At 34.3% G+C, this 25763-nt stretch overlaps 1 protein-coding gene across 8 annotated transcripts in view; it reads left to right on the top strand.

The window, feature by feature from the left end:
* Window positions 1-25763, top strand: part of SCN3A (sodium voltage-gated channel alpha subunit 3) — a 114988-nt gene that overhangs the window by 50552 nt on the left and 38673 nt on the right. For 3 of the 8 annotated variants that reach the window (XM_037849283.1, XM_037849282.1, XM_037849284.1), the window contains 6 exons: window positions 5558-5905; window positions 6892-7024; window positions 8393-8631; window positions 18861-19034; window positions 20270-20626; window positions 22451-22921. In XM_037849283.1, coding sequence (XP_037705211.1) covers window positions 5558-5905; window positions 6892-7024; window positions 8393-8631; window positions 18861-19034; window positions 20270-20626; window positions 22451-22921 — 1722 coding nt within the window. The remainder of the gene's footprint in view (window positions 1-5557; window positions 5906-6891; window positions 7025-8392; window positions 8632-18860; window positions 19035-20269; window positions 20627-22450; window positions 22922-25763) is intronic. The other 5 variants (XM_037849287.1, XM_037849288.1, XM_037849285.1 and 2 more) reach the window with 3 other exon arrangements.

The following is a 25763-nucleotide window of genomic DNA, read 5'->3' as shown; positions in this document are numbered from 1 at the left end:
TGTAACAGATGTATGAATTTTGAAAGGAAATGTCTCTTTGGATTTTGCCTTTATCCTTTGACATAAGTACTGCACTGTCATGAGTCTCCATCGTGCTGGTATAGTGTAATGCTATGAAACATTAGAGTGAAGTTATGACCTTAATGCTCTACATTAGAACAAAATTGAAGACAGGCTCTTTTTGCTCTGATTTAATGTCAGCTACCAAATTCTTCAGTGTATTTCCAAGTCTAGGAGGAAGAAATAGTTGCAGTTTTTTGTTTTATGGGTTTCATAATGTAAAAAGTAAATAGTTATGAAATAGATAAGTACAGTTACAGTGTTGGACACTGTTTGGCTCCATTAGAATTGTATGTGTTATTAGTTATTAACTCTTTCTAATCATGTTAATGTGAATCAGAACTATATCCTAAAGATAATGCTTTGAGAGCCATGCTACATAATTAAGTTAAAATACAAAACTGGAAATCAGCTAAAGTGTATGATATTCTTTGTATAAAGAACAAAAATTTAAACATAAAACAATATAAAAAAGGATAAACACAAAATTCGGTATAGTGAGTGCTTACCTTTTGGTTGGGAGGAAAAGGGATATGCAAGTTATCAGTGGGTGTTTATTTTATAATTTATACTGCATATAATAACCTAAAATGTTAAAAAAATCAGAATCTATATTAATAATTTAAAATTTGCATTCTTGTGTAAGGACAAAACAAACACACAGAGTTACATGACAAAAACAGTATCATAAAGATAATGTCAGTATCGAGCTAACCAACTGCTGTCTTGAATAACACAAATATAAAATGTGATATTAAATCAGTATAATACATTTGGGATTAATTTGAAGTTCCATAGGGCAAGTCAGTTTCTCAAACCAGAAGTTTGTTTTTTTGTTTTGTTTTTTTTTTGCTTACTCTCATCCTTGATATTTTGGCATATTAAGTATAGTAGGAGTCACTAGAATTAGGAGTATTTGACACTGTATCATAAGGAATTGTGGCACAAAGACTGGTTTTCATAGCTCAAATCCAAACTAGCTCTGTGACCTTGGTCAAGTCACTTTTACTTTTTAAGATTCTGTGACATGTGTATAATAATGCCTATATTAGAGAATTGTTGAAGGGATTAAGTAATAGAGAGAAAGCCTGTCTGATAAATATAGGTGGTAAGGCTCTTATGAAGTTAGAGTGGATGAATGAATCCCAAATGAGGGAAATTTAAATCCTTTGAGTAGTTTCAATTACTCACAGATGTATATGCATATGTGGCATTATTTAATTAAATGTATTTATATGTTTCTGAATATAGCATTATCTCTGTTATTGTTTCATCATTGTGCTCAAATAAAAATTTGTGGCTTAATTTATTCAGTCAATCAACACATTTATTAATCACTTACTATGTGGTAGGAACTGTTTTAGATGCTGAGAACATCTCAGTGAACAAAAGAGATACACTCCCTTGACCTCATGGAAATGCTATTATAAAAGAGGAAACAGACAATAAACAAAATTAATAAGTCACAGACTATGTTAGAAATTGGTTAGTGCTTTGGGAAAAAAATAAATCACTAACAGGGGATCAGGAGTGATAATCAGAGGTGGAATTTTAAATAGGGTGATTTGGAAAGGCCTCTCTGTGAAAGAGACATTTGAGCAAAGATTTAGAGAAGGTGAGGGTTGAGTCTATCTCAGGTAAGAGCATTCCAAGCTGATGAAAGAGCAAGTGCAAAGTCCCTGACCCGGTATCTTAGTTTGCCAGGGCTGCTATAACAAATTCTACACATTATTTGGGTTAAACAGGAATGTATTTTCTCACAGTTTTGGAGGCTATAATTCCAAAATCAAGGCATCGGCAGGATCATGCTTTCTCTGAAGTCTGTATTCTGGTGGTGGCTTGCCGGCAATCTGTAACTCAGTCTCTGTGTCACAAGGTCATATGGCTCTTCCACCTCCTCTGTTCAAATTCCCTCTGCTTATTAAGGATTCCAGTTATATTGGATTAAGGGCCATTCTGATTCAGTTTGACTTCACATTAATAAAATCTTCAAAGATCCTATTTACAAATGGGTTCAAATCCACAAAACTGGGGTTTAGGACTTGAACATACCACTGTGGGGGATATGATTCTATCTATAGCACATGATAATATGGCTGGAATGCTCAAGAAGCATCTGCGAGGTCTGTGTTGCTGGAGTGAGGCAAGGAGACAACAGCAGAGGGAAGTTAGTTGACAACCAGTGTTTTAATACTAAAAACAAAATCAATATATACATGTATTATATATAGTTCATTTTATATTTGTATAGACAGAAGGATGGATGGATGGGTGGATGGATGGATGGGGGAGGAGAGAGAGAGAGAGAGGGAGGGAGAGAATGAGAGAGATCTATAAATAAAAGAAATAGCCTGTTAGGGTTGATATTACATATCACAGTAAAGATGGGCAGAGAACAACTCATAAACAGAAATATGCCAGAAACAGGTTAGAATTTCTGATTTTCCAAACAGAAAAGGACCCTATCTGGTAGGAAAGAAAATCAGTAAGAGTGGTAGGGCCCGGAAACATTAGATGGGCAGGGTATGCTGCTCAAAATAAATACATCTTCTGAAATGTCAGAGGAGAGAGGGCATATGTAATGGTTATCCTGCCCTCTGCTAACAGAAATTTGAAATGTTATTTTACATTTATTACATAATTTAAATTTTTGAATAGATAATACATGTGCACAGGTCAAATCAAAAGAGTATTTAAAGGTGTACAATAAATAGTGGTTCTCCCCTTATTCTGTCTCCAAAGATTTTGTTTGGACATATTGAGACAATTTATTTTAAACCAGTGTTTCCTAGCTGTAGTTGTTGATTTGTTGAAGGCATTGATAAGGCACATAGATTTAATTTGAAATTCTGAATATTTCCAGTAAATGCTCACTGTATGTTTCTACTAGAACATCATCAAATCCCGTGTCATCTTCCATCTTGATTTTTCCCAATCCACTTTGAGTTCAATCTCTACATGCAGCATTTTATCTTACAGACTTAATTTCTTCTATTTTCCCTTTTGTTGCTGAAAATTAAGAAAAAACATCCATACTTATCTTCTTGGAACAACTATAGTATCTACCCAAACAAACAAAAAAAGCAAAACCTGGGATTTATATTGCAACCTGTCTGAGGCACAGAAACATGGCCTTTTCATTCCTACAGCATAAAAGCTTGTTTTGCCTTCAGAAAGGGTTGCCACAGCTGTGGGTATTCCCTCCACTTTTCTGCATCTTCTAGGGTGTTATTTTTGGTTTATTTTCTCCAAATACTATTTTTGTTATCTTCTTTTTCAGTCCCTGTTGCCTTGAAAGCTGTGCTCACACCATTATTATACTTTCCAAACAGTGAATAGAAGTTTCAAATAAACTCAAAAATCTGGAACGCCTTTGAAAACATCCCAACATAAAAACATGCAAACTAAAGGCATATAGCAGACACCTTGTGTATGTAGGCACATACTCCAAACCAACATTGTCAAGACAAATTTTCAGTCTCCAAAGACAGTTTCAGAACATTAGTATATTAAGACGGTTACCTGAAACCATCCTAGTCCAAGTTGGTGTTTTCTAGGTATAGGGTGAGGTCCACCTGCATTAGAATGACCTGGAATCTCTGTTGAAGATTCAAAACCAGAGTCCTATCTCCTACTTACTGAATCCAAAAAGCAGGAACCCAGAAAATCTGTATTTTTAACCCTCAAAGTAATTCACATGTGCACTAAAGTTTCAAAATACGAATTCTGAATATAACCAACGCTTATATTAATAACTTAGATTAAGTCTGAGGAGATTTTTTTAAATTAGCATTCTTTATTAATGCGGTGAATTAATGACTTCAAAAGGCCTAATCTCGATCACTTTGATGGATGGAAAATCAGTCTAACTATGGTCTGGCACTGGGTAAACAAACGTGCTGCTTGAATTGAATATCACATAGACACAGCCTCAGGTTGAATGAGCTCTACAGCCAGCAGAGGTACTGTGGAGAATCTAATCAAATCCAAAGGAACAGCACATTTCCTATTGAATATCCTTCCAGAACATCACTGAGACTGAGGGCAACAGAGATTAATCTGGTGCTTGGCAGTCTGGGAAAAGCCTTAAAAATAAGGCTAAAAATAAGTACTAAGAAAGCCAGCATGGACCTAATTAGGCAGGGAGACCAAAAATAAATTTAAGTGAGCCCTTCCAATGTTTTTTTCCCCCCTCTAAAATTTAGTTGATTTTGCCCTGAAGTTTGAAGGAAGCAAGGAAAGGTCCAGGCACGTTTGCTGCTGGCATATAGCATATATATTACAAAACACTGTCCCTAACCCCCTGACCTGTCTTTCCTCCCAGGGTAACCACTAATCTGCTTTCTACCTCTGTAAATTTGCAATTTCTACTTTGCCTATAAAGAGAATCAGGAGAGGGAATAAGAGAGCAAGCAGGGGCAGCAAGGGGGATGCCACTGTTAACAATGAGGGAGTAAGTAAAGATTCTGCAGACTGAACAGAGATATTTAAGAAAATTATCACCAAAGCTAGAATAAATATAATAATTTGCTGCCAGTTTAAAATCCATTCAAAAAGGGTGAAAAAGATACTTCATGCCAAGACCCCGCTTTGCAGTACCAGAAGCAGTTTATTTGATTTATATATGAACATAGATAATAAAGTTTCCTGACGCATCCAGTTCCTTGTAGTATAATTTAAGCGTGATCAGAAGGATACACATCTTCTCCATCACCCTCTTTGGTAAGATTATATATAAATATATATGTCTGTGTGTGTGCGCTTTTTTTAAACTAGTGTTAAATTTTAAATAAAAACCATTTATATGGCAATTTAGGAATCTTCTCTGTTGCATTTGCTATGACCTATATTCTCTCAAATAAGGTGAGCTATTAGTAGCCATTTGGGACATTGTTAGCAAATTTGGAGGACAGCATCATTTTTCTAGCCAAAGGTAAGTTTTATGACTTTTATTCCCATGTGGGGATGGACAAACAGGTCCAGAGAAGGACTAAACTAATTTCCTTTTAGAATCCAAAAAGAGAATGTAGAAAAGATGAGGTTTTCTTTTTTTAAAATCATTATTCAAAAGCAAAATATTTGGTACAATGCCCTTCAGGTTGTAAGATTTAAAAGTGGAAGCTGCCTACTAGTTGTGTAAACATCACCCCCACCAAAAAAGAAATGTTTCTCCTTTCCACACATTAGTTCCTCATCTATAACAGTATCATAGTACAATCTACCTCACAGCACTACAGTGAGAATTAAATAAAGTGATTGCACACTTAGTAAATTGCAAATCAAGCTTGTTAGACAGAAAAACGCTCTTTATACTTAAATTTCAGTTACGATATTTAATAAAAATACCAAAACATATGTGTTCTCTACAAACTTGATTACCCATGTTTAAGAGCAATTCTATTCTAACCAAAGAGCAAATAGATTCTGCAATGTTAAGACCATTATTAAATAATTTTATTTCTACCCCCTGTTCCTTTCTTCCCTGCTCTCTCCTCAGTCCCTGTTGAGCATACGTGGCTCCTTGTTTTCCCCAAGGCGCAATAGCAAAACAAGCATTTTCAGCTTTAGAGGTCGAGCAAAGGATGTCGGTTCTGAAAATGACTTTGCTGATGATGAGCACAGCACATTTGAAGACAGCGAGAGCAGGAGAGACTCACTGTTTGTGCCGCACAGACACGGAGAGCGACGCAACAGTAACGTTAGTCAGGCCAGTATGTCATCCAGGATGGTGCCAGGGCTTCCAGCAAATGGGAAGATGCACAGCACTGTGGATTGCAATGGTGTGGTTTCCTTGGTGGGTGGACCTTCAGCCCTGACGTCACCTCCTGGACAACTTCCGCCAGAGGTGATAGTAGATAAACTAGCTACCACTGACATTATACACCGATTTGAAATAATCAAGGCCTGGGCAGTTTAGCCTGCTATACCATCCAGTTTCCCAAAAATAACATAGAATCAAGTGGAAAACAATGGTCTTTAGAACCACTTGAATTGTACAGGTCCTATAGCTTTCAAATGCTTTAGGTTCAAAGGACCCATTTTTTGGAGTGTACGATAAAGTACCTATCTAGAAAATCAGTAGACTTACTAAAACAAAACTATGGGCACTTTGAAAAAGAAATCTTTGGTTTAGATATATGTTCATCTAGAATTATATAATTTTCTACTCATATTCTATATAATTCAGATACTTAAAGTTAAATTTTGCAATCACCAATATACTGATATAGGCAATTTTCATACAACTCTATTACAGTGCTACTTTTAAATAGCTCTAAAATAAAATGCAATTTGTTATAGGACAACATATGAAATAATTAAAGAAATCTCAGGAAAGCACACACATTTCATTGTACATCTGTGTTTGTGCATGGAAAAAATTTGGCCCATATATGTCTGTATTTTCAATATGGCCTCAAAGAAAATAACTCAGCCTTGAGACTATTTGATCGTATTTTTTTTTTTGTTTTGGGGGAAGATTAATCTGATTATTAATCACTGATATGTAACAAAATAGTTGTATATCTGAGTGGAATAATGCAATACATGACATTAAGCATGCTTAGGAAAATTTTCCCTGAAAATTCAGACAGGTTAATAAAAATACTTCCATAATATAATTGCCTTATACAATTGAATACAAGTGAATCCTTGTTAAAGTGGAACGCCTGTGACTTTTTTCAGAAGGGTTTATAAATTAACAGTAAAATAAATTTTTTTTATTACTTAAAACTGTTACTTGAAAAAAAAGCATGATTCTCCAAAGATGTTGTGCGGTGGTGTACTATTTATTGAAAAGGGTGGTTTGAGCCATCAGTATTTGGTTTGCAGGGCACCACCACTGAAACAGAAGTTAGAAAGAGAAGGCTAAGTTCCTACCAGATTTCAATGGAAATGCTGGAAGATTCCTCTGGAAGGCAAAGGGCTGTGAGTATAGCAAGTATCCTGACCAACACAATGGAGGGTAAGTTGCAGGCCATGGGATAGTCAGCTTTCTATGATTATAACTGTATTATTAAATTGAGAGTTTTTTTGGAACTATTTTTCTTTTTCTAGGCTTATCCAGGTCAGTTACCCAAGGCAAAAATGTTTTATAGCAATATGAAAGCAATCTTAGCATTCAGAGCCAAAATTAGAAGTGTATAATAGACCTAGGTATCATCACAGGGTTTTGTCATATTGACTACAAAAAAGTAATGTTGACTTTATTTCTTCTTGACTCATGTCCATGTCTTGTCTTTAAAACCATACTCCACCATTTAACAGTACATCAATCAGTATTTATTCTTAGGTTGCATTATTCTTATGCAATTAGAGTAAACACAATACTTTTTTAAGTCCTGGCATATGGAAGCAGAGGAAACACTGCTCTCAGATTTTAGTCTGGGTTCTCCAGGCACAGGAATGGTGATGGGAAGGGGGTATGAATGAATAGGAGAAATAAAATCCTGTGCTCCACTCCCAAAGGTAATCTAAAAGGTCTTCCTTCCTCCATGTTCCATATACACAGCAAGCATCACATTCCTCCTATATGGCAGCTGGCACAAATGCTTGTTGCTTTTGCCACACAGGAATGTCCTTTGGACTATTACTCTCCTATTTATTCTTTTAAAAAAATCCTCACTCCTTGAAGTTTGGAGGAATACTGCATTTATTATTGAAATTTTGTAAGTCTATTTTGTAAGTCAATTCTAACATATGTTCTTCAGAAAGAAACAATTACATGTGGTGTCTTGTACCGTTGGTATATTGGATGTCCAAACAGTAATATAATCATTATTTTATAACAGGCTTTACCACTGAAATTACTAGTACTTTTCTATATCTTATGCTAAAATTCTAAAATTTATATGTATATATAAATCACAGATTTAGATTTGGTCCAGAATCTATACACATTCTCAATGTAAGATCATTGTTGATGTAGAGACAATCAAGAGAGAAGTCACTCAACATGGTATTTTTAAAAAGATACTTCTGGAAAAAATAATAATTGTATAATAAATTTAATATTCCTGTAAAGCTTATTATACAATCTGTTTTGATAAAGAGAGACTATAGCAATTTAGCAACCATTTCTTCATTATTTTGAGACAGATATTAAATTCAAAGTGTTTATTTTCTGTATTTAATTTAAAAAAAAAGAAAGTCTATTTACCTGACATTTTTAATTAGCATATTATGAAAATATTTCATGAGATTTTCAAGTGTGTTAAGCTAACATACCTCTATCCCCACGTATAAGAATGAATTTTATCAAATAACGTATAATTTACTAGCAGCAATAATCCATTTTTAGTGTTTATTGCTCTTGCTCTTATTGTCCCCCCAGAACTTGAAGAATCTAGACAGAAATGTCCACCATGCTGGTATAGATTTGCCAACATATTCTTGATCTGGGACTGCTGCAATGCATGGTTAAAAATAAAGCATCTTGTGAATTTAATTGTTATGGATCCATTTGTTGATCTTGCCATCACAGTTTGCATTGTTTTAAATACACTCTTTATGGCCATGGAGCACTACCCCATGACTGATCAATTCAGCTGTGTGTTAACAGTAGGAAACCTGGTAAGTTGATTTAAAGTTTACTCATTTCCTTTGGCATTTCCTTTAAATCCATGTGTGCCATGTTGACTCCCCAAACCAAGTTCTCTTTCATCATAGGAAGAAACATCTGTAGGACTATTACAGGAATCACAGAAATTAAGTCTGAAATTCAACTGGCATGAATGTTGATAATTTAGGCCAATGTCAGTGCTGACTGATAATGGTGTCTTGCCAGTTGTAGACTTGTTAAAATCTTAACTATCATTCTTGCTAGGAATATGGATCCAGAGAAACCATGAAATTTAATTTTGGCTCCATAACCACTCAGTTCTAGCCCACACAGTCCATGAAGTAATATTGTCCATTGAAGGGATGACTCAAGAATTTATTTCTGAACAAAAGGGGGAATTATTGTTTCAAACTGATTTATCTAATAAAATGCTTCAGTGGTATTCATATAAGAGAAGAAATTGTTCATAAAAATGCAATTGAAATTTAACCATACTTTGAGTGTGTTTGTGTGTTGACATGGGCATTTTCTCCTAAATCTTTATGAAGAAATTGAAACAGATTGATAAGGAAGAAAAAGATTTCCATGATTTATTAATCAAGATCTTTTTTGGTGCAAGAGAGAAACTCAGCTCAAACTAGCTTAGGCAAAAAAAAAAAAAAAAAAAAAGGCTCATAGAATCAAAAGTAAAAGTGAACTGCCAAACCATATAAAAGTCAGTATTGCAGTTTTGCAGTTGGGCTTCAGAAGCAGTGTTTAACCAAGGATTTGGATATAACCTGAAACTCATCGCATCTTTTGTCTCTAGGTATGGAAACATGCTCACCCAAATCTCACTGTTTTACATCTTATAACCTCTGCACTGGAAAAAGACTGGATCTTTTTCCCAGTTCCAATTCAAAGAAAGGACTCTGCTTGCATAGATTGGATCAGATGCCAACTCGGGTTTAATCAGCTGTGGCAATGAGTGGAGGTCATGTGAAAACATAGCAGCCCCTGAGGAAATCATGTAGGTGGGGAAGCAGTTCCCAACAGAAAGGGGAAAGGGAATACTAGTCAGACAGCTGCACAGATGTCTATGCCAATAAATGACTACAACTATTCTGCATTACTTGACTCAGAGCACCCACCAGTTCCTTTGAGATTTTCTTTATCTTGGCACCTGTGACAGTGACTTTTTTTTTTTTTTTCTGATTATTCTTTTCTCTTTCCGACCACTCTTTTTCTGCCTCCTCTTTTGGGCTTCTCTTCTTATGCCCATTGAGGCTATATTTTTTTCACCAGTGCTTTTATGTGTTCTACAGCTCTAGGAATTGTTTACTCTGGTGGCATATACCATATTCCAGCCCCACATTTTCAACCGTTACATATCATTGCCCCAAGGATTACTTAAACACAATCATCTTTTCCCCTAGTTTATTGAAAGTCCTAACAATCCCACTTCAGTCTTGTGTTACCAGTCTCCAAAGATTTTCTAGCCATTTTGATTTACCCTTCCACTTTTTCTTATAAACAACTTGATACAAAGACCTGTTATTCCTTCTTTTAAGATGTCTTTTTAAATCCTATAACTATTAAAAAACAATCTTCCTAATTCTCTGCACTCAATATGCTTTCACCTGGTTAAATTATCTATTGTCTGTTTTTGTGGTTTTGTCTAGTTGTCCAGACTCTCCATATGATCCTAGTCTTCTTATGCCATCTTATTATCTGCTGCTTCCTATTCAGCCAGCATTGGCCATGTCACAACAGCCATGACACTGTACCACACAAATGCTACACAAGTATCCTTTTATATACAAATAGGAAAATGTTCCTCTGTTCACTGTTCTCTTCATTCCTATTTAGAGTGTTCTGTCTTAACTCATCTCATCTCAGTTCTTCACATTCTTTAAGGTCCAGCTCCAGCCTCATATCCTCTAACATGATACCCAGCCCACATTAAACATTCTTCTCTTAACTCCAAATACATCTGTGAATAAAATATGGTTAAGCATTAAGCTTTTTCCTGCTATATCATAGTTTGTGGTTTTCAAATCCATTATAAACTACTCGATGGCAGAGGCTAATTTCCATTCTTCTTTGGTGTCTCCTACAGCACTTTACATTGTGGTCTTTCAATAAATAATCCACTGATTATTTTCTGCTCCAAAGGGCTACATTACATAGCGGTTTTAGTGAAAGAACATGGGTATTGGAGTCCGGTGGACCTGAGTTTGACTTGGTTGCCAATGCTTACAAATATTGCGGCCTCTGGGCATGTCTGATGAACAATCTGAGTCTTTGTTTTCTGCTATTGAAACAGATATAGTAATACCCATCTTCCCAGAGTTGTGAAGGTCAAATGAGGTCATGCAAAAACACCTAGCACTGTGCCTGGCATCTAGCATATGCTCAATAAACAGTTTCCTTCCTCTCATATATGCCATTAACCTCTTGGACTTTTCTTTGAAACATTAATGGAAAATATTTTTGTTCTAGCTCTAGTATATTTCCCAGGATATTGGACAGTTAGGGAAGTTGAGCACATAAAGGAATAAACTTTGGAAATTTTCCAGAGTGAAGCAGGAAATTGAGGTTTCATAAAATTCCAATATTGAGGCAGTTGAGCATGAGAGCACAGGATAAAAGAGCTTAGATTATAGGAGGATCAGGTTTAAAGCACTAGACTAAAGTACAAAATCTGTATCCATGTCTAAGTGCTCATGCTCAGTACCTACGTGATCCTGAAAATATCACTTGAACTCTTTGGTCTGTTTTCTCATGCATACAATGCGTACATTGGACTAAATGACTTCTCATATCTCTCCCAATTGTAAAATTCTATGGGTAGTAATGGAAATAATGATGTAGGGAAGTGGGATGGGAGACTAATGCCTGGTAGCTTGTGATAGAACCATTGTTAAGTTTGGGTAAGTGATAGGGAAACAAGGCTTATCAAGATAGTTAGCATAGGTCATAAGGAACAGATATCTATTTCTGTCCATAAGAATAGAGACTGTATGAACGGTCTCTATTGGATGAAAACCTCTTTATTATTATTAATAATATCATATATATATATATATATATATACTAAGCACTGTCCAACTTACAAGCAATTTTTCATATAATATCTTATTTGACACAAAGATAATCTTTGTAACATATATATGGGAAATAATATTATATCTGTATTGATGTATGCATGTTTGTATGTATATGTGTTTGCATATATATCAAGGGAACTTAGCTAACTTTGGACTAGACACCACAGATGCTCACAGTGCATATTTTATGGGGAGGGTATACTTTGCTCATTAAAATAAAATAAATGTAGAATCTGTATGTACTAGTTCATTACTGTTCAAATGGTTGCATACTGCTTATAAATACCGACTTACAGGTTTTGGTTGAATTGATAACAAAAGAATATGCCATTAAAAAGTTGTGGAAGAGACGGCAAGATGGCAGCATAGAGAGGAGTGGAATTTAGTTACTCCCCGGAACAACTAATGAACAACCAGGAACAACTAGTAAATAATTTGGAATAACTGGTAGGGGACATCCGTGACTGACCACACATCATACACCAATCTGGACTGGGAGGAATACCTGAGGTTGCAGCATAAATTCTGTAAGTAAAACCTGCAGAACTGTGCCGGGAACCCCCTCCCCCCATGTAGGCTGAGCTGCAAAACCTTGCTGTGATAGAGAGCAGCACTCTCCCAGCAAGTGAATACAGCTCAGCTGAGCTCCAACTGGGGTTTTAATTACAAATGTGGACTGCTAAATACAAGCTACAAGCCCCCAACAAGCAGACAGAGGCTTTTAATGATGACTGAGCTAAAAGAACCAGAAGACTCATCTATCCCAGGTGGGGAGCCCAGAATACCAGGTGTTACCTCTGGCCAATGAGTGAAACTGGGGGGCTGTGTACTGGCTCTAAAAGGGGGCTTTTTGTCCCTTTTTCTCTCTCTCAACCTGAGGGGCTCAGAGGAGAGAGCTGCAGCCATTTTCAGTGGAGAGAGTCTCAGCCATTTTCAGTTCTCAGCGCTCTGACCCAGAAAGGGGTGGATATAACAGAGTCAGAGAGATAATTCAATTGCAAATGATAACTCCCTAGGGGGTGTATCTTCCCTAAGAGTACGGTGGGGCCCAGCTTTCCTTTAACCAGACCCCAGAGCCTGGGGGAAAACAGCAAAAACAAAAACTGAAGGGGCCACATCTCCTTACACCAGTCAGGAGTGACCGACTGACTGGCACCACCTGCTGGGCAGGTTAGGAAAAGCACAGTGACTGGAGATCTCACAGGAAAGTCTGGCATTCTTCTAAGATACATCCTGAATATAGCCCCATTCTGAGATCTGAATTCATTCTGGTCTGGGAAAATCTGGGGTAACCAAGAAAACCAGATGCTTATGCAACAGAAAACTACAATCTGTATGAGGAAAAATGAAGACTGGCCCTGTCAAAGGAACAAACTTACACCTCAATCAAGATACAGACGAGATATTGTTTCACTTTAATGAAACAATCTATTAAAGATTTTCAAAGAAATATGCTAAATCAAATAAAAAACCAAATCAATGAATTCAGGGAAGATATAACAAAAGAGATGAAGGCTATAAAGAAAACACTGGGTGAACATAAGGTAGAAATTGAAAGTTTGAAAAAACAATGGCAGAATCTATGGAAATGAAAGGCACAACACAAGAGATGAAAAACACAATGGAGACATACAACAGCAGATCTCAAGAGGCAGAAGAAAACACTCAGGAACTGGAGAAAAAGACATCTGAAATCCTACAAACAAAAGAACAGATAGGGAAAAGAATGGAAAAATATAAGCAACGTCTTAGGGAATTGAATGACAACATGAAGTGCATGAATGTACATGTCATGGATGTCCCAGAAGGAGAAGAGAAGGGAAAAGGGGCAGAAGCAATAATAGAGGAAGTAATCAATGAAAATTTCCCATCCCTTATGAAAGACATAAAATTACAGATCCAAGAAGCACAGCATACCCCAAAAAGAACAGCTCTGACTAGAGCTACACCAAGACACTTAATAATCAGATTATGAAATGTCAAAGACAAAGAATCCTGAAAGCAGCAAGAGAAAAGTGATCCATCACATACAAAGGAAGCTTATTAGACTATGTGCAGATTTCTCAGTAGAAACCATGGAGGCAAGAGGGAAGTGGGGTGGTATATTTAAGATATTGAAAGAGAAAACCCACCAACCAAGAATCCTATATCCAACAAAACTGTCCTTCATATATGGGGGAGAGTTTAAAATATTCTCTGACAGACAATGAAAGAGTTTGTAAACAAGATACGTGTGCTACAGGAAATACTAAAGGGAGCATTACAGATAGGAAAAGATGGGAATGAGAGGTTTGGGTGATGGTAGCACAGCAATGTAAGTACACTGAACAAAGATGACTATGAGTGTGGTTGAAAGAGGAAGGTTAGGAGCATGTGGGACACCAGAAGGAAAGAGGAAAGATAAACACTGGGACTGTATAACTCAGTGAAACCTAGAGTGCTCAACAATTGTGATAAAATGTACAAATATGTTTTCAAATGAGGGAGAACAAATGAATGTCAACTTTGCAAGATGTTAAAAATAGGTTGATATTGAGGGAAAAAATACAATCGATGCAAACTAGAGACTACAGTTAACAGAAACATTGTATTATGTTTCCTTTAATGTAATGAAGGCAATATGCCAAAGCTAAATGCTTTTAAGAGGGGGACATAAGGGAAGGATTTGGGACTCTTGGCATTAATGATGTTGCCTGACTCTTATTCTACTTCAGGTTAACTCTATCTTTTCTTTTGTTGCTTTTTAGCTGTCATATTTTTTTTTTCATTTTCTTTTTCTTTTGTCTCTCTACCCTCTTTGACTCTTCCTCCTTCTTTGTGGAAGAAATGGAGATGTCCTTACATACATAGTGGTGATGGTGGTGAATACATAAATATATGACTATACAGGGAACCCTCGATTGTTTACTTAGGATGGAAAGTATGGTGGGCGAACAAAACTGTCTTTAAAAAAAAAAACGGACTGATGAAACCTTGAGGGCACTACATTGAGTGAAATAAGCCAGACACACAAGGACAAATATTGCATGGTCTCACTGATATGAACTAATTATAATATGTAAACTCATAGACATGAAATACAAGTTACCAGGATATAGAACAAGGTTAAAGAATGGGGAGTGATTGCTTATTATGAGCAGAATGTTCAAGTAGGTTGAACTTAAGTGTTTGGCAATGGACAGAGGTGATGGTAGCAGGTTATTGTGAGAATAACTAACAGTGCTGAATGCTTTGTGAATGTGGTGGAAAGGGGAAGCTTAGAGTCACGTATGTCACCAGAAGGAAAGTTGGAGATTAAAAGATGGGAATGTATAAAACAGTGAAACTTGTGGTGGACAATCTACATGATTAACTGCACAAATATTAGAAATCTCTTTCATGAACTAGAACAAATGTATAACACTATAACTAGAAGTTAATAATGGATATATAGGGAAAATATACATACCTATTGCAAACTATGTACTACAGTTAGTAGTATTTTAACATTCTTTCATCAACAGTAACAAATGTACTATACCAATACTATGCGTCAGTAATGGAGGGGGTTGGTTAGGGGTATGGGAGGATTTGAGTTTTCTTTTTTTTTGTCTTTATTTCTTTTCTGGAGTAATGAAAATGTTCTAAAAATTGGAAAAAAAAATTGTGATGATGGATGCACAGCTGTATGATGGTACCATGGGCAATTGATTGTGCACTCTGGATCTTTGGATAACTGTATGGTATGTGAACAATGTCAATAAAATTAAATTTAGAAAAAGTTGTGGAACCTTCAGTCTTGACTTAAAGTTTTTAAGTATCCTGTGTCTGCAACACACAAAAATTACATCACTTCTCTACAAGTTCGACTGACCAAATTTGAGTGTCTAGAGACCTCAAAACACTATTACATTTTAATAAAATTCTCCATATTGTTTGTAACATTATCAAATTCATGTGATTAGGAATTCTATGGGCAAGAAATCTTTCATCAGTCATAGTAGGTTAGACAACCTCTTGATCATATAAACATTTCCAACTAAACAGTAACCCTTTCTTCAGGGAATACAGATAGAGATGTATACTTCCTACAGTGGTTACTTTTCTTACCAAAACTCTTATTGTAACCAGTGACTAAGGATCCATTGCATGCCCTTATTCTGCTACCTCAAAAGAGAATCCAAGACATGGTACCTGTCCTAAGAATCTTACATGCTACTTAGAAATAAAAGCCTAGAGGAATATACACAAATATAATATATTTTAATTAAATTGTATGGTGTAGTATATGAAAGTAAAATTTCAGAAAAGGGAGATAATGACTCTTTGAAGGGAAAAAATGATCTGTGGTTATTGAAAGATAAAACACTTGGGAATGAATATTAGAATTAGCTGGGAGTATTCCTGCATCAATGGTGCTATTTTGCCATCCAGCTGCTTTCCTAGTAAAATATAGAAATGCTTTGTCAGCTCCAATCAAATGACTTCTAGAGAGGCTTTTGTGTGGCAGTAAGAGTGCATACACCAGTTCCTGAATAAATTTGCTAAGCAATAAATACAACACTGATGGAAATCCAAGAATTTTAGATGCCATTCTGATCATCTCAATAAATATCCTCATTTGATAGATGAGGAAAATGAAAATCACAAATGTTAAATAATTTACCATCTCTTTTAAGTGTATTTTTATTTCATCCAAGAAATAAAAAAGAATCATCCAGAGAAACAATTAGTGATGATTATCCAAAAGGCATGGGAATAATAAAACAAGTCATTAAAACAAGAGGCTAGTAGTAATGGGGCAAAAGGAGGCTATAGTTCCATCAAATTCACTAGGAAAGAGGAACAGCATCCTGGGCACGTAGGGATCCTGCAGGGCTAACTTATCAATATGCAAACTTTAGCCTTGTATCAACAGAAGTTTCCTGGTCTGCCTAAGTACTCAACAGGAAAATCTGCTCACCCAACATTTGATCACACCAATTCCTGTGTACAAACAATTCCAAATCCTCCCAGATTCTTTTCTTTTGGTCCAGATTTCCAGGCTGATCCTCCTGCCCATACTTAGCAATTACACTTTTGCCAATTATCTGATGTCATCACATGGACTAGGTTAGGAACTTTTCACCGAACTCATTCCTGGAGCTGGCTTGGGAAGCCTAAACTAAATGAACTAAGTTTTTTTTGCAATCTTGGGTTTGTATCTCTTAATTCTCATTGTATTTTTAATGCCTAACACAATGTCTGGCATTCAGTAAGTGCTCAGTAATTTTTGATGATTGAATGAATTAATGGCATACATTCCAAAGCTTCAAAAGACAAAAGCTTCTGCGGAAGACAGGATATAATTGCTAAATATGACTAATAAATATTTTATATTCATTTCCTGGGCCTTAAAATTTTTAAATTTATTTGCAATATAAAAAAATTAAATGGCAGTTGAATGTATGTTTATAAACCATGCATTGGCATGGTTTATCTATATAATCTCGTACAGATTGAGAGGTTTTCAGTTCTTTCTGTTAACATTTTTTGAGTTTTAAAATTATGTAAACATAGGCGTCATAATCAATATGCTGTGTTGAACTTAGCCTGAATGAGAGAGACTTTCTAAAAATTCTTAATTGCTGACAATGCTAAACCTAAAATAAAATCCACCACCCTCCCCCCACCCCCCGGGGGGGGGGGAACAGTGATTTTAGGGCCTAAATTGAAAACATATAAAGAGATAAATAGCTGTGTTTGAATTGTAAATTGTAGTTAAGTTTATATTTTTAAAGAGAAGTTTCATATTAGGGTTACATTTAAGATGTAAGAGTTTCAGTTTCGAGTATAGCTTTTATAATCATTTCAGAAGAGCTGAAAAGATTGCCTTATAATTTTCTGTAGTAAGAGATATTTGTAGATCATTTATCTGGATAGTTTCTAGCTCACTTTAACTTATATATTTCTGTCACTGAGGTGGTCATTTCAAATAATAGCTGCTTCTGAAACATTTTATCTAAGAAATCAAATTTGTATAAATCAGACCTTACTTTACATTCACCAGGGGAAATTACTATTTGAAAAAATCTCATGGTGAGTCATTTTTGAAAGTGAACAAGTATTTTTCAATTTGTATTCAATCATATATTGGAATTTTCCATGTACTAGGCTTGCTTAAAATGCATTTTATGTCTGTTTTAGTGAACAGATGATTAACTACAGTTCAGCTGATTTTTCTGCATAGGATATTTCCCTCGGGTCTTTCTGTGATTGGGAAAAATGAGATGTTAGCGTCATTTACACATTTATAACAGTAGTTCCAGTTTTCTTTTAATTGATGTGATGCTTCGGGAAACTAAATAATTTTAATTCTTTCCAGATAAAGGCTTATTTTTGTAGAAGGATAAGCTTGGCTTTACCAACATAAAATACAAGTGAATTAACAGAATTGCTTTAAAAATTTTTTTTTGCAGAATTTTGTTACTTTGTTCTTCTTCCTATTGCCAAATAAACATTTAATCAGCCACTCAAATAATTTGTTAATCTTAATTACAGGTGTGTACATACTGAGAGTGTTCTCCTACCAGCTTCAGTGAAACCTGCATCTCCTTGCTCTATTAAACCATTAACCTTAATTCTGAGGCATGCAACCAGAGTTCACTGTTTTAAAACATTTGCTGCAAACTCAATATTGCTTCAGGAATGGTTATAAAATTATAGAAGGAAGATGGTTGTCTTTAAAATAAGTCATGAAATTAAGAACAGAATATGGTCTTTACCAAATTTAAAATCATTTTAATTAACTTTCAATAATATATGTATTTGTTTCTAATGCAATAATAGTTAAAAAATGAATTTGTGATTATTGTAGAAGCATATTGTACCACAAAAGTAGTTACTATGAAGTATCAGATTTAAAATGTGGATAGTGAAATGTTTCAAAATCAACATTTTCCTGGAAAGCTATTCAATTCATTGTCTTGAAATTGGTAAGACAAATCCACTTAACAAAATGTTCCTCTGTCCAAAAACAAAAAAAAAAATCCTAGACTTGTACTGATTTGTCACATTTTTTCCCTTTAAATTTTGGATATTTTTATTCATGATTATTTAATATTCTTTACAAATCCTCACAGCAGGAACATTTTAAAAATGTTTTTTAAGTGCTGATCTGTGTTTTACTTTAGGTCTTCACTGGGATTTTCACAGCAGAAATGGTTCTCAAGATCATTGCCATGGACCCATATTATTATTTCCAAGAGGGCTGGAACATCTTTGATGGAATTATTGTCAGCCTTAGTTTAATGGAGCTTGGCCTGTCAAATGTGGAGGGATTATCTGTACTGCGATCCTTCAGACTGGTAGCTGCACAGACTAATTTTATATCCTGTCTTTCATTAGTGTAACATTTATTTTGAAACTACTTAATGTGTATTTATGTAATTATTTACTTTTTTTTTTTTTTTGTAATTCAAGGAACATTTATTTCCTAGGCTTCAGAGAAAGGAGGAAAATCCCCAAATTTTATTATTTACTTTTAGTGACATTTCAATTTTATATCAAAATGTAATATTCTAAGGAAACACAAATATCTCTTTAAGGTTAAGTATAAAATAGTTGCTAAGAATGATAAAAATTGTGGATACTTCATAATGAATAGATATGTAAGGCTCATTAAAAAACCTATATGTGCTTCTAAAACTATTTTTTAATTAATGTAATTTCTCTTTCATTTTTGTTTTTTGTTTTTTGTTTGTTTTGTTTTGTTTTGCTTTAAAGTCAGATATGCATATAAAAACCTTAGGCCCCAACTGATCTTAACTTTTTATTACACTATTCATAATAGTGGGAACTACTTTGCATATAAAAACCTTAGGCCCCAACTGATCTTAACTTTTTATTACACTATTCATAATAGTGGGAACTACTTTTTATTAACACTATTCATAATAGTGGGAACTCCTTTAAAGCAACACGTGGAAAAATAATTATATAGTTGATACCATCAACATTTTAAATGGTAACCCAATAATTTTTTTGAAATATATCCAAAATCTTTTATTGAAAAATAAGTGAAGTTTTTATTGGAAAGTAAATAAAACTTTTTATTTTTTTTCCAAGTTTTTTTTCCAAGTCAAAGTGAAGCTTTCCTGTAAGTCTGTTATCAAATTAGTATTAGTTTATTTCACTTTTATTTTATAATAGCTTATTAAAAATACACAATTCATTCTTTTTAAGATAATTTTTCTTTTTATTCTCTAAAATATAGGCCAAAGGTAACATTAATTTGCTAAATTCACAGATGTCTCTAATCAAAATATTTCTTCATGGGTATATGTGTTGATGACTCAGAAATGTTTTATTTAGCACTTCCAAACTGTTTAATGTTTTTACTTTTGCATTTAAATGATTTGACTTACAATTTCAATGTTATTAACACTTTTTGCCTGGATTTGGAATTGAAGTGGCTTTGCATGTTTTGAGATTTTATAACATTCAAAGGTGGGTCTACAATATGACATGATAATAAAACAATGTCTAACTTCCATAATTACATTGTGAATACTACTAATAGTATCTTTTCACTCGATTACAGCTTCGAGTTTTCAAGTTGGCAAAATCCTGGCCCACACTGAACATGCTAATTAAGATAATTGGCAATTCTGTGGGGGCTCTGGGTAACCTCACCTTGGTGTTGGCCATTATTGTCTTCATTTTTGCCGTGGTTGGCATGCAGCTCTTTGGTAAGAGCTACAAAGAATGTGTCTGCAAGATCAATGAAGACTGTACACTCCCCCGCTGGCACATGAATGACTTCTTCCACTCCTTTCTGATTGTGTTCCGTGTGCTGTGTGGAGAGTGGATAGAGACAATGTGGGACTGTATGGAGGTTGCTGGCCAAACCATGTGCCTTATTGTTTTCATGTTGGTCATGGTCATCGGAAACCTTGTGGTATGTATATATTACCAATGTTCATAAATAAGAACAGTGCAAGGATCAGACAGTAGCTAGGAAGGTGAACTGAAATAGTAGACATATTTCAGAGTCTCTTTGAGTCCAAGGCCTAGACTCAAATCTCAAAGCAGTACTAACATTCTGGCAAGGCATGGGCAAGTGACTTAACTTCTCTGAAGCTCCAGTTCCCCATCTATACAATTGAAACAGCAAAACTGAACTCTTAAGGTTGATGTAAGGATTAAATGAAGTAATGTCTATGAACATTTGTGAGGATTAAATGAAATAATGTCTACGAACATTTGAGATGACTAAATACAAGTATTTTCTGTTTCTTCTTCAAAGAAACATATTTTATTATCAATTCTAATTTTCATCCTAGTATAATTTTTAGAAAATAATGCCCTCCAGTAAATCTAAAAACACAGTTATCTATTCTATATTGAAATTGTTCTTCACACATTCATAGTTCCTTTTGTTTGCTTACTCAGGCAAAAGTTGCATACTACCAAATTTTGAAGACAGATTTCAATGAAACAGGGCATTCTATTTTAGCTATATTTGTAATTATCCAAATAACTTGGAAGAAGTCCTATTTTCTTTCTTGAACTTATTTTATTAAGGGAAATTATTTCAGTTTGAGTTATTTATATGTATGAGCACTGACCAGATTTTAAAGACTTATTTTTAGCTATGAGTTAAAAGTGCTAACATAAATCCATAATTTGTATATTTATATGTTTTAACGATTAGATTTATCAATCATGTGTGGACAAAGCATTTTTGTATGCCATCATACGGGACTTTCCTTTTGAGTGGTACACTTCTAATGAGACTGCTTAAAAGAATGCCAGAGAGAGATCTGTGGACATACAAATTTTTTTCTGAACCGTAAAGATTCTAGAAGATCTAGATTCTGAACAATATCTGATAGAGAAATAAGGAAACAAACTGGATTTCTTGTGTTGCATGTGCCTTCTTACCATGTAACATCTTCTGAAACTTGATAAATATATTTCAAGCTAAAATTATTCCTATGAATACATTTCATTTTATATCAGTTATTATGAATTATTCCTGCATTAATCATAGTTTTTCAGTTAACTGGATAATTTTTCCATGTATCCCAATGATACTTTGAGATTTGAAATTAGCTCATATTTTCCCCACACACATACACATGCAAAAGGTAAGAGAAAAATAATTTACATTGAATGGGTCTAGCTTAAACCCTGGAATAATTTAAGATTTTTCTCCATCTTTTGAACACATAAATTTCAAAGTGTATTTGATGGAAAATGTGTTAAACCTTGTATACTTTTCTGTTTAGAAATTTTTGCAGTTATAAAAGATTGTGTCCATTTGATTGAGGGAATTTGTATTTCACATATAATGTATTTGCTTTTATCAGCAGGCTATTAAATAAATAAAGTTATTACATACGTGAAGCTAGGCATTCCTTAGAAATAAGTGGTAAGGTGAAGTAAAATGATTAAGGTGAAAATCTTTTTTTTCTCATTGGCAAAAACAATGAAAGGAGGATTTTGTGTTTTCAGTGGCAAGACAATGGAGTAGACACAATTTAAATCTTTGAAATTCTGCTTTCCTATTGTCCCTTTGACAAATAGAAGATATCAAGTCCTTTAAATTGTATAGGTTTAGACAGGTGTGTGAAATATAGTAAGCCCTCAATAAGCATTTGTTGAATTAATTTTAGCAAAGATCTATGATTGCCTGAATTTAGGCTATTTTCTTTCTTACAGCTGTTAGTTTGTTGTGTGCTTCAGTATTAATGTAGCAAAATTTCATTTTTGCTTTTAGGTTCTGAACCTCTTTCTGGCATTACTGTTGAGTTCATTTAGTTCAGACAACCTTGCTGCTACTGATGATGATAATGACATGAACAATCTCCAGATTGCCGTAGGAAGGATGCAAAAGGGAATAGATTATGTGAAAAATAAGATACGGGAATGTTTCCAAAAAGCCTTTTTTAGAAAGCCAAAAGTTTTAGAAATCCATGAAGGCAACAAAATAGAAAGCTGCATATCCAATAATACAGGAATTGAAATAAGCAAAGAGCTTAATTATCTTAAAGATGGGAATGGAACCACCAGTGGTGTAGGTACTGGAAGCAGTGTTGAAAAATATGTAATTGATGAAAATGATTACATGTCATTCATAAACAACCCCAGCCTCACTGTAACAGTGCCAATTGCTGTTGGAGAGTCTGACTTTGAAAACTTAAATACTGAAGAGTTCAGCAGTGAATCAGAACTGGAAGAAAGCAAAGAGGTAAGAATATTTTCAGTTTTTTGTTGCATTTCCTGTAATAAACATGCACTATAGTTATTTAGTTTTCTTTATTGTATTCATATGCATAGTTAAAGAAGTAGTATTCAAAGTCATATGTATAATAATGTTGGATATCATAAGATATTCTTTAATGAGAAATCTATTTATAAAAATTCCAACTTTCCACAGGAAAATCATTATTCAATCTTGACAGTTTGAAAGTCTAATGTAAAAATGTAGCCATCCAAAATGAGATGTCAATTAATACATTACTGTACACTACATTATATCTCTAGAAAAATCAATGAACCATTTTACTGATCATTGTGAAAGCATCATCTCCTTACTCACTAAAATACATTAGGTTTTGCTATGCTTTATTTAATGTGGAAGGTGTGTGTTATTTTCATTCACCTCTGAAAGTTTTATTCACTATGATAGAATTTTATTCATTTATGGGTATAATATATATTAGGAAAGTACAAGTAGCACTGATTTTGTATTGCCCATTCACAGACAAACAAATCTACAGGGTCTTCCAGATTAACTAGACACTAAGAATTACTTGGAAAAGTTCCACTTCAGTATTACAGCTAAACTTTAGCCTGAAAAGCTGCACTTTTCTGTAATATTATTAGTTGGAAAGGAAAGAAAAGTCAAAACAAGGCAAGGCAAGGAAAGGAAAGGAAAGTAGAAAGGAAATTGTTCCTACTGTACGATTAGAATTCATATGGTCTTATGATAGTAACTCAGTAACTTACTGGTATTAACTCTGCAATTCTGTGTTGAAAAACAGATTACCATTTTTTACTATTATTTATTTATGGACTTCAAATATAGCAGTGGGAAGTAAGTCCAGCACAGATGAGTTATCAAACACATGTTTTTATGCACTGTTAAAGAAGTAATGCTGAAAGCTTAAAATACTAAGTAGTATTGAAAAATTGAGGATATACTATTGACAACATAGGAATCAGATCAATGATGTTTGATTTTGTGAGTATATTTTGGAACCTTCTTTCCTGATAATCATACCAGCATAATTTCAGATCCTCAAAAATAAGTTACTAACAGCATTCTGATCTTTTTTCAGTCATTTCACAGATGTTTAGATATAATAATAAACGTGCAAATACTTTTAAAATGGTAATGTACAGTATAAAATGAGGTAGTAATACTCTTGCTCTGAGTTGTACTCAGTCTGCCTAGTGAATTCACTTTCAATTTATGTTACTCATTTTCTAGACTAATTCAATTCTAATTTGCTTTCCATCACCTGATATAGATTGGTGAAGAAACACCAATTAATTAAATATTTGTTAAGCATTTTTTTTTTTTTAAACTCAGCACTCTGCTGGATACTAGGGGTAAGGAAGAGTTGAAGAACTCTATAACCTAATACCCCTCCAGGGAAATCTCAGCATCTTTGAGTGAGCTAAACACTAACTCATGAAATCACTAAAGATCTATTAAAGAGCTCAGTCCTACAAAAATGAACATAATAAGGCTATAGGTGTTGAGAATAGGAAGAAATCAGTAGCGTAGTTGCTAATGAAAGAGATATAACTGAAATGGGACTCAAAGTTTGGGTCAGATATAGATGAACAGAAAGCAGAAAGAAACCTACTAAATGGAAGCAAGAATTTGAAGTAAATTTAGTATTAAGGTGAGACAGTGAGGCAACCAGCATGAATGTACTATTGGCTGAGAAGATAGTGGGAAAATATGTTCGGGTATGGAAGGTAGTTTCAAACTGTAAAGTCTTTGAAGTAAGTCACAAGAATTTGGAATTGGCTGCATAGTCAATAAGGAGCTAGTATCTGTTCTTTAACAGAGGAAAGGTCTCAGGAAAGTGATGTTTCAAGAAAAATCTATTTGATTTTAGATCGAGAGACAAGGGGAATTATCTTAGGGAATGTGGTAGCAATCATTTGATAGCAATGACGTGATGAAATTCTGGGCTAGGATAATAGTATTGGGCTGAGACTTACTGGCAATTTGACAAATGTTGTAAAAAGTGTGTAAAACTGGAAAAATGCTAATGACATTTTCTGAAATGGCACTTTTTGGGAAGAGGAAGAGTTCAGTTGAGATATACTGAATTAGAAGTGACAATGTTGGAAATTAGAGCCTGGATGAGAGGTCAGCATTTAAAAAATAGATTTGATAATGTAGATTTCATAATCATCTGATTCCTTGTAAATAGCAGAACTGGCTAAAGAATTATCTAAAAAAGAGAAAATAAGGGAAGATTATGGACAAAATAGCATGACTAGCTTGAAGTCAAGAAGGGGTAGAAAAGCATAAGAGGCAAAGAAACTTTTGCTAGATTAATGATAGGTTTTGTCTCATCAGATCTTTGGAAAGTAAAAATCTTAATTTCCTTCTACTAAGTAATACTTTGAAAACTATTAAGACTATTAAAACTGTTTAATGTGGAAGAAATTTCCACGACTGCTTAGATGAATACTATTCTACTGCCATGTCTTTTTAAGAGCTTAAAAACATAAACTTGGAAAAATGAAATCCAATGTCTCCTTCATTATAAACTCCTGGAAAACATTTATTACCTGAACAAAAATTCCTTATTGAGTGATTTTTTACAATCATTCTGTTCTCTTTCAATCTAATTTTTAGAGCATGGAATCTAATTACAAAATGTAATGAATTGTTTAAAGGAGACAGACATATTAGTGGGGAAATATACCAAAGTAAATGTAAATTTTTACATTTTTATAAACCCAGGAAAAAATTACAAATTATCTTGTACAGTTATATTAAATTGAACAATAAATTTTAAGTAGATTATTTGGTAAAATCAGTACAAAACAACAGAAAAATT

Source organism: Choloepus didactylus, chromosome 9 (assembly GCF_015220235.1).
Source record: "Choloepus didactylus isolate mChoDid1 chromosome 9, mChoDid1.pri, whole genome shotgun sequence".
In the NCBI taxonomy this organism is placed as follows: Eukaryota; Metazoa; Chordata; class Mammalia; order Pilosa; family Megalonychidae; genus Choloepus; species Choloepus didactylus.
Note: the sequence above shows the minus strand (reverse complement) of the source record. Positions and strands in the feature narration are given on the sequence as shown.